Consider the following 10,483-nt stretch of genomic DNA (forward strand, 5'->3'; position numbering starts at 1 on the left):
TGCAGAGGCTCCCTGTGCCCTGATCATCAGTAAACCCCTGACCCAATCCCCCAACACCTCACCTCCTGACTTTGGAGGAAATGTGAGAACTCATGAGAAATACACCTCTGTGGGTTTCGGCCACTGTTAGTTGGGTGTTCTGTTACTTGCAGCCAAAAGTATTCCCAACAGATACAGAAGCCACATGGAAGTGGGAAGAGCAGGGAATCTGCATGCTCAATTCTGTCATGTAGCCAGCATTTGGATCAGTTAATTAAGTGATGTGCATGTCAGTTTTGTGGTATGTAAAATCCGGCTTGCAGGGAGGCTGCAGTGATACCAGCACCAGTGCCCCTTGCTACACACAGGAGAAGTGCCCTCTGGTTGTGCTCTGATGAGTACTTCCTATGGACAGAGGGCCCCTCAAGTGTTTAAGGTGAGGCATGTAAAGGGGCTCTTAAAAAAGAGAGACTCATGAGCACCAGAGGTGGGAGTGTCCCTCCCCCCCCTCCCCAGGGCAGTTCTGGGTCAGGAGAATCATTAGCCAGAGGGGCACAGGTGGCATGGCTGCACTGGAGCTTAGAGGAGTCAAGGGCTTGGGTGGGAAGACAAAGTCAAAAGTCAAGTTAGGAGAAATGTTAGAAAAGCAGAACTGAAAGGATTTGGAGGACAGTCAAAAAGGTCAGAAGCAGGGGCGCCTGGGTGGCACAGCGGTTAAGCGTCTGCCTTTGGCTCAGGGCGTGATCCCGGCGTTGTGGGATCGAGCCCCACATCAGGCTCCTCTGCTGTGAGCCTGCTTCTTCCTCTCCCACTCCCCCTGCTTGTGTTCCCTCTCTTGCTGGCTGTCTCTATCTCTGTCGAATAAATAAATAAATAAAATCTTTAAAAAAAAAAAAGATCAGAAGCAGAGCAGGGTAAGGTTGGAAGACAGGAACAGGCAGTGGTTCTGAGTGTGGGCTCAGCACCAGCAGTCGCGGCATCACCTGAGGAGTTGCTAGGAATGCAGGTTCTCTGGCCCCGCCCCAGTCCTACTGAGTCATGAACCCCAAAGGTGGGTCCTGCAATCTGTTTTTTTAACAAGCTCTCCAGGTGATTCTGATGCAGGCTGAAGTTTGAGACCAACTAGGTTGGTTCATGACTTGGGCTGTGATCCATAGGTAGGTCCCCACATGTACCCCTGGGCAAGTACCTGGCCTCTGCTGGGGGGAAAGCAGGGAGAGACTTATGGAAGTCATAGCAGGATGTCTGTGGAGGGTATTAAGTTATTTTATAGAATGGGAGCACAGAAAGCCCTGCTTTCTTTCTGTTGTGTAGGAAGTTGAGCCAGGGTTTTGGGATAGAATGCAAAGCAGTGAACGCTGATCCAGCTTTCTAAGAAAGAATAGGAAAAAAGAATATGTGTGTGTGTGTGTGTGTGTGTGTGTGTGTGTGTAGAGGTAGCTGGAGAGATCCGCTGACATCGTGCCACAGCTTGAGGCAGCCCCTAATTAGGATCCATTTCTCTTTCTCCCCAGCTGCTGGCTCAGCTCAGTGGAAGTGACACACTGACAAGCAGCCAGTGTCCGGACCGTGTCCCCCTCTGCTTGAGGCACGGGCTCTACATGGGGCATCGATGCCAGCTGGGCAGGCTGCCCACTGATGGATGAAGCTGTAAGGAACATCCTGATTGGGGGCCAGCTCCCTGCCCCCTGCCTGGCTCTGGAGTTCAGGAATGGCTGTGTCTCTGTTCTGGCATGGGGAGCTCTCCCGGGAACTCATTTAGCAGCCATGTGCTTGGAAGAGAGCAAGCTCCTAAATCTAACTGTTCTGGATGCCAGTTCCCGAGTGGGGAGGTCCCATTGGAGGGATAAGGAAGCAGCTCCATTTAGGCTGCAAACGGCTCCAATTAGCTTCCTTCTCTTTGTCTTCATTTATATTGCATAAGGTACAGGAGGCAGAGAGGAGTATGGAGGGTGGGCAGAGGCACTTCTCTGGTTGCTGGGCCTCTGCTCCTTCCCCACCTTCCCTCTGTCCTTATCTTTCCATGAGGATTATCTGTGTTCACTCCAATCCTGGCTCCCCAACATCTTTCTCACCTCCCCCAGCTCTCTATCACCATGGAGACTGCATCAGTACCCACCCCAGTGACTGTTGTGATGCCTCCTGCATGGTCTCCTTGTGTCTCCTCCCCCGGGGCTGACTTCTCCATTAGGCACATTAGGCATAGTGCCTAAAGCTCAGAATACTTTTAGGGGGCCCATGAAGATACTTTAATTTCTTTCAAAATTCAGAAGAAAAATGAAAAATTTACATTAAAGAAAATGTTTTCATATGTAATATGAAATAGAATTTTTAATATTTTTTTATGGAGGAAGGAGCTCATGAAGGTGAGTGTGCCTAAGGCCCATGAAGTCATCACGTGGCCCTGCCTCCTTCCCCCAATCCATCTTTTACTTGAGGTTAGGCTTTAAAAAGCCAAGCCTGGCCATGTCCCTTTGCTGCTTATAGGGTGATGAAAATAGAATGACCCAAGGTGATCCTGGCTATAGATTCTGGGCTGGATGAACAGTAAATCTGAGGGGACTGAATACCTCACACCCAACTCTACCCAGTGGGGGCCTGCATCCAAGCTAGGCTTCCCATGAGACTAGGGACTTTCTCCTCCTTGACAGAGGGACTGAAACACCCCCAGGGCACTGAGGTGTGTCCAAGTCACTGGACCGTTGGCATTCCCAGGAGACTCCTACACACTGCTGCCTGCCCCCAATATCTGGTTACCAAGTGGTCAGTTGTATCCCTCACCGATATGGCTGTTCTGAACCTGGCATTTCAAGAAAGGAGAGTGACAAGAGGGAAGGTCCTTCCACTGGAATGGCAGACCCACCTTAGCCCATTCCAAGTGGTATGGAATTTGTTCTTAAATTTGGTGCATGGAAGGCAGAGGCTGAAAGGCCCTGCCTTGAAGGCACTTTAACCCTGAATCCCCAGTCTGAGACCCTTAGCTTGTTTCGCCAGTGTCTCTACGTACTGGACCCGGTGTCTCCTTCTTCCCACCCCCCAGCCCCCCATTTTTCTTATCATACCTGAATATGCAGGCTCCTCTAGGTTCCTGAACTCTTGTCCTTGTCTGGAATGTCCTTCCTCCACCTTTGTCTCTGATCCACACAGGGGAACTTGTATTCATCCATCAAAACCCCATTAAAGTATTGCTTCATCATGGAAGGCTTTCTGGAGTCTCATCATAACCCTTACTCCAAGATATATAAAAGAGAAGGAGTTTAGGAGAAATAGATTAATTTTAGCTTTTCATCCTCCCCACTTCCCCACCTTGAGAAAGGACGGGCCAGTATATTTGTTTATTATTAGAAAGGAAAGATAGGAGGGAGGCAGGGAAGAGACTCCCACTTACCTACCTCTCCAAATTCATGACTGTCAATGTTTGCCCTATTTGATTTGCATCCTTTTGCAAAATAAGAACATTTAAACATGACTAATAAAGCTGAGTTCCTTTGTCCTCTCCTCACCCCAATTTGCTTCCTTATTACTCAGAGGCAGTCATGATCAGGAATTTGTTTTAGTCCTTGCTGTCCATGTTTTACGTTCTTACTCTGTGCGTTTGTACTTAACAAATGATATGTAGTGATTTTTGTCTGTTTAAGCATTTTGCATAAATGATACATTGTATTTAACGTTCTGAAGTTCCCTTGATTCACCCAGTACCATGTGTGAGAGCTCTATCTATGCCAATACAGGTCTAGTTAATTCATTTTAGCAGTCCATCATATGTATATTACACATTAAAAAAATGCTTCCCTATTGAAGATCATTCGGGTTGTTTCCTTTGGTTTGCAATTACAATCAATGCTGTGCATGGGTTTTGCTAGGTCAAAATATACCTAGTGTACAAGTGCTGGGTCATAGATGAGCTGCATGTTTCCTGGGGTGATTGTCCCCATCACAGTCCCAATAGCATGAGAAATCCTGCCTGGACAAGAACAGTGGGACTCGATTTTTCGCAGCCAATGTGATCTTTATGCAATAGAACTCAGTTTTTTTGTTTTAAGTGTTATTTTCCAGATGAGTAACGAAGTTGCATTTTTAACAAATATGTGTCAGTCTAGAGTTTTCTTCTGTATTTCCTTCTTGTATTTCTTTTGTATCTTCTTTTATTCCGTTTTTTTTTTAAGATTTTATTTATTTATTTGACAGAGAGAGAGTGAGACAGCCAGCGAGAGAGGGAGCACAAGCAGGGGGAGTGGGAGAGGGAGAAGCAGGCTCCCAGTAGAGGAGCCTGATGTGGGGCTCAATCCCAGAACGCCGGGATCACGCCCTGAGCCGAAGGCAGACATTAAGGACTGAGCCACCCAGGTGCCCCCTTTTATTCCGTTTTTAAGATGAGGTTGTTTGCCTTTTTATTTTTGAGTTACAGGAGTATCGTGTGTTCTGAATATTATTTCCATACTGTTGTGACTACCTTTTCCAAATGTGTTGCTTGTTCTTTAACTTTTTTTCGTGATGGTTTTAGCATACAGAAATTTGAGTATCTGATGTAGTCAAATATAAATATTTTCTATTGCAATTTGTATCTTTTGGTATTTGTTTAGGAAACCTTTCCCTAACTGTATCATGAAGATATCCAACTATATTTCCTTATAATAGTTTTAAACTTCTGTTTTTGATCCACCTAGTATTAATGTTTATGTATGGAATGGGGCAGGAATCCATAAAAAATATCCCCTGTAGAGGTACCAGTTTCCTAACACCATTTGTTGAATAATCCCCCTTTCCCACTTATGCCTACAGCCAGCCCTGACATATACCGATTCTTCTTAAATACACGGAACTACTTCTGAGCTCTCTGGTCTGTTCCACTGGTAGATTTGTCTATCCTGCAGCCCTCTCCCCCTATTTTAAATTCACATGGCTTTACGGTTGGCCTTTATATCTAGTTGGGAAAGCTCCTTCTCCATGTTCTTTTGTCTCGGCTTCTCTTTGCCCTCAGCCATCAGATTAATGTTAGACTCAGTTTGTCAAGCTCTGTGAAAAGCTCCATTGGGATTTGGGTTGGAATTGCAATGAATTTATTGATTAACTTTGGGGAGAACTGACATCTGTACAGTACTGAACCTTCCCATGCATGACCATGTTATATTTCTTCATTTTTTTCAGGTTTTTTCTGATGTCCTTCAGTAACTTTTTATAATTTTCTCCATAAAGGTCTCTCACATCTTTTGTTAGATTTATTCTCAAGTAACAGAGTTTTTCCTGCTTTTATGACTGAGAACTTTCTTTCAGTTATATTTTCTAATTGACCATTGTGGGCTTATAAGAATGCTATGGGGTTTGTATCCAGAAACTTCTGCTGACTATTCTGCTGGTTCTAATTGTTTGTAGATTATCTTGGATTTTTTCTTGCTTTATATTGCTAGCTAGGATCTCTAGTACATTGCTGCTTAAACAGGTATAACAAGCATATGTATTTTATTTTTCACTTTAGTTATAATATCTTTATAATTTTGCCATTACATATGATGTTTACTTTAGGGAAAATGTCATAGACCATAAGTAGATCCATTTTATCAAGTTAAGAAATTTTCCCATTTCTAGCTTATTTTTAAGGAAGTTGTATTGTGATAAAATTCATATACTTAAAACCCACCATTTTATTCAATTTTTAAAATAACTTTCTTTTTAAAAAATGTTTATTTATTTACTTTTTAGTGATCTCTATGCCCAACGTGGAGCTCGAACCCATGTCCCCGAGATTAAGAGTCACACGCTCCTCTGACTGAGCCAGCCAGATGCCCCTAAAATCCACCATTTTAAGTAGGACAATTCAGTGGTTTTTTTAATACACCCACAGAGTTGTATAACCATCACCACTATCTAATCTTAGAACATTTTCATTACTCCCAAAAGAAATTCCATACATCTCCTCTCTCCAACCCCTGGCAACCACTAATTTATTATCTGACTTACAGAGTTCTTGCTTCTGGACTTCCTGTAAATGGAATCATATGAGGTGTGTGGTCTTTTGTGCCTGCCTTCTTTCATTTACCATTACGTTTTTAAGTTTTGTCCATGCTGTGGCATCTGTCAGTACTTCATTCCTTATCTCTGAGTCATATTGCATCACACAGATGTATCACTTTTGGTTTATCCATTCACCTGTTGATGGACATTGGGTTGTATCCACGTTCTGGCTGTTGTGAATAGTGTTGCCATGAACATTTGTGTGTAAGCGTTCATGTAAACATATATTTTCTCTATTAACTTTCTGAGGAACTGCTGAACTGTTTTCCAAAATGACCACACCATTTTACACTCCCACCAGCAGTGCATGTGGGCTCCAATGTCTCCACATCCTTGCCGATACTTGTTACTGTCTTTTTAAGAAAAATTCCAGCTCTCCTAGTGGGTGGGAGGTGGTATCTCATTGTAGTTTTGATTTGCATTTTCCTGATGACCAGTGATGTTGGACATCTTTTTGTGTGCTTTTTGGCCACATCTCTGTTTGGGAGAAATGTCTATTCAAATCCTTTTCCTAATAAAAAACATTGGTTGTTTTTTTATTTTTGAGTAGTAAGTGTTTGTGTAGTTTGGATGTAAGTCTGTTGTTAGACATATGACTTGAGAATATTATTTCCTATTCTGAGGATTATCTTTTTACTTTATTGATGGTGTCCTTTGATGCACAAAAGTTTTAATTTTGATAACGTTCTTTTATCTATTTTTTTCTTGTGCTTTAGGCGTAACATATAAGAAACCATTGCCTAATCCAAGGTCATGAAGTTTGACACATGTTTCCTCCCAAGAGTTGCATAGATTCAGCTTTTAAATTTGGGTCTTTGATTAATTTTGAGTTAATTTTGTATATGGTGTGAGTCCAAATTCATTTTCTTTCTTTCTTTCTTTCTTTCTTTTTTTTTGTATGTGGATGCCCAGTTATCCAAGAACCATTTGTTGAAAAGAATGTTATTCCCCTTTGAATTGCCCTGGCATCCTCATCAAAAATCAATTGACTACACATATTTATTTCTGGGCTCTCTATTCTATTCTATTCTATTCTATTCTATTCTATTCTATTCATCTATACATCTATTCTTATGCCAACACCACCCTGTCTTGATGACTGTAGCTTTGTAGTAAATGTTGAAATTGGAAAGTGTGTCTTCCGATTTTGTTCTTTATCAAGATTGCTTTGTTATTTTTTTTAAAAGATTTTATATTTTATTTCTAAGTAATCTCTACACACAATGGGGGGCTCAAACTCACAGTCCCAAGATCAAGAGTTGCACGCTCCACTGACTGAAGTAGCCAGGTGCTCCTAGTATCCTTTTATTTTAGCCTGAAGCACTCTCTTTAGTATTTCTTTGGTCTGCTACTGACAAATGCTCTCAGTTTTAATTTATTTAGGATTTCTCTTTCATTTTTTTTTTGAAAAATAGTTTTTCTGGATAGAAAATTCTTGGTTGACAGCCTTTTCCTGTCAGCATTTCGGATATGTCATCCCACTGTCTTCTGGCCTCCATGGTTTCTGATGAGAAGTCAACTGTTAATCTTGTTGAGTCTCCCTTGTCTGTGAAGGGTCCCCTCTCTCTTGCTGCTTTCAAGATTTTTAGTCTTTGTCTTTTGATAGCTTGACCATGCTGTGTGTCTAGGTGTGGATCTTTGAGTTTATCCTGCTTGCAATTGCTGAGCTTCTTAGATGTGTAGATTAAATTAAATGTGTAGATTAAAACTGGGGTTTTAATTTTTTGAAATTAAATTTGGGAAGTTTTCTACCATTTTTGGGGTAACTATTCTTCCTGTTCCTTTCTTTCTCCCCTCTTTTTGGACTCCCATTATCCATATGCTGGTGTGCTGAATGGTGTCTCATAGGTCTCTGACACTCTGTTTCTTTATCTTCATCCCTTTTCCTTTCTGTTCCACAAACAGGATATATTCAATTAACCGATCTTCAGGTTTGCAGATTCTTTCTTCTGTCACTGCAGATCTGCTACTGAGCCCTCAATTAAATTCTTCCTTTCAGTTATAATTCTCAAGTCCAGAATTTCTACTTAGTTCTGTCTTATAATTTCTATCTCTTTTTTGATATTTTGCATTTCATGAAACAATTCTCACACTTTAATTTTTTAGACATGATTTTACTTAATTATTTGAACATATTTAAGAGCTGATTTAAAGGTCTTATTTTTTATTTTTATTTTTTAGCAAGTCTAACATCTAGATATCATCAGGAAAATCTTCTATTGATTTTTTCCCCCTGTGTATGGGCCATACCTCTCTGTCTCTTTGTATGTTTTGAAGTTGTTCATTGAATACTGGGCATTTTTAATAATAAAATGTGGCAACTCTGGAACTCAGACTCTCCCTCCTCCCCAGAGCCTATTGTTGCTGTCCCCCACTTCCACCCTCAGTATTTGTTTAGCAACTTTTGTGGGCTAATGATGTAAAATGTTCCCTGTCATATGTAGCCACTGAAGTCTGCTTGTTCTGCCTCATGGTAAGATATATTTTTTTAACTTTTTGGACAGATATTTTCTTAAATGCCTTGAACCAATAAGTCATCTACCTTTTGCCAAGGGACTCAGTATGTGCATTCAGTACTCTGACAGTCTCCCATTCTGCTTTAGCCTTCATTTCCTGCTTGTATAGGGTCTCAAGGTCATCCAAAGGTGAGATATTAGGATCTTCTCTGGCTTTTTTTGGGGCATGTGCATAGCATGCTCATGTGTGTGGTCTTCTAGATTCCCAGGAATATGTTGTAGGTTTTCAAACCCCCTTGTGGGCATCACATTCCTCAGATTTTCCTTCTAAGATTTTTGGCCAGGCTCTTATTTGCTCCAATTGGTGTCACCACCTCAGGCAGCTGTGATGTTGAACGATTGCCACTAATTTGTTTTGCTTTTTTGTATTTTTTTTTTTTTTGACAAATTCTCTGGCTTGGGGCTTTTTCCACTGAACAGGCTCTGAGTCAGATCAAATAATGACAAGCCTTGCAAATAGGGCTTTTCCAGGGAGCTGCCAAAAGTCAAATAGTGACACTTCTCTGGGGATGAAGCTGTTTGAGGAGCTCCAAACCCAATCTGTCCCCTTCAGTGGCTGTTTTTCACAGCTTCTATGGTTTTGTGGCTGTTGGTTTTCAAGGACATGGAGCTTGGAAGAAAAGAATGAGAATGGAGAAAGTTAAAATAACACAAACCTCTATTTTCTTGACAAATGCTCTTTGGATAATTATTAGCCATTGGTTACTTTACAGTTCTGAAAAAGTTGATCAAGATGAATTTTGCCAGTGTTCTCATTGCTTTTATGGAGAGGTAGATCCTCAGAGGTCAGAACTATGGCTATCTAAAAAAAATCATGACTGAAGTATAAAGTTTTTAAAGTTATTGTCTGCATATCTTGAAATAAGAAAAATAATTATTCTTTTTAAACAGTTACTGTGATAGATCACTTGATAGATTTCTGATGTTTAAGTGCCCGGCTGAGTTCCTAGGGTGAGTTACTTAACTTCTCTGTATTTTAATTTCCTCATTTTCAAAATTGAGAATATCAGCGTATACTCTCATTGATTCTAAGTATTAGAAAGGAATTTAGAACAGTGTCTGGCATATAGTGAACCTTCAATGAAGATCAGCTTTTATTATTTTCTCTACATTCCAGGGATAAGGCTTACTTAGTCATGGTATATTGCTATTTTAAAAATACTGCTAGATTACACTTGGCAATGTTTTATTTAGAATTTTTGTATCCATGATCATAAATGTGAGATTGATTTAAAATTTCTACCTTTTACTGTCCTTGTCCATTTTTGATGTCAGGGTTATTCTGGCCTCAGAAAACCCAGTTGGGTGCATTATATTCCTAATACCCCATTATGGGGAAGTTAGTACAGGAGAGGGTATGGATGGACCTTAGAGGAGGTAGGATTGGCCTAGCAGAAGACTTGGAAAACTTTCTCAGGGCTGGGAATGGCACAGAGGTCATTGTGGAATCCCACAAATTGAGTAGCAGAACCCTAAGCTCTTGTAGTCACCCCAGCAAGATGGAAGACATGTAGAGAATAACTGCATGGATGAAGCATCAGTCTTACCTGTTTCATCAAAGCCACCATATCCAAGTTTGGCTTGGAAACAGTGCCACCACCTGACTTCAAAGGACACTATGGGCTTGGACAGGAGTATGTGTCTGCAATTGGTTGCCTTCCCTAATGTTCTGGGTTGTTAAGACCCTGGGACCTTGACTCAATCTTTGGGGACAAATAGGGGAGTCCCAGTAGTGGTTGACATTGTATTTCCTGCTTACCCAGCAGGGTTGAGACTTGAAAAAGCTTGTCTGGTTTATAAAGACATAAGAACTGTAGCATGTCATACAACCCATGACATGGAGTCAACTTCATTCCCACTGCCTCTGCTCTATGCCTCCCCCAGCTTATCTTCAGTCTCTTTGCGTTCCTCTTTAGACTGTGAACTCTGTGGGAGCTGGAGCCTGGCTTTATTCATCTCCATGCCTGCAGCTCTTA

At 41.3% G+C, this 10,483-nt stretch overlaps 1 protein-coding gene across 1 annotated transcript in view; it reads left to right on the forward strand.

Annotated features, from left to right (window-relative positions):
• LOC148107237 (uncharacterized) overlaps positions 1-6,129 on the forward strand; it is a 30,166-nt gene extending 24,037 nt beyond the window's left edge. The window contains exon 6 of the mRNA XM_087858324.1: positions 1,494-6,129. Coding sequence (XP_087714450.1) covers positions 1,494-1,625 — 132 coding nt within the window. The 3' untranslated portion in view covers positions 1,626-6,129. The remainder of the gene's footprint in view (positions 1-1,493) is intronic.
• Positions 6,130-10,483: the final 4,354 nt, after the last annotated feature.

Source organism: Ursus americanus, chromosome 33 (genome assembly GCF_024610735.1).
Source record: "Ursus americanus isolate L20-20 chromosome 33, mUrsAme1.1.p, whole genome shotgun sequence".
NCBI lineage: Eukaryota > Metazoa > Chordata > Mammalia > Carnivora > Ursidae > Ursus > Ursus americanus.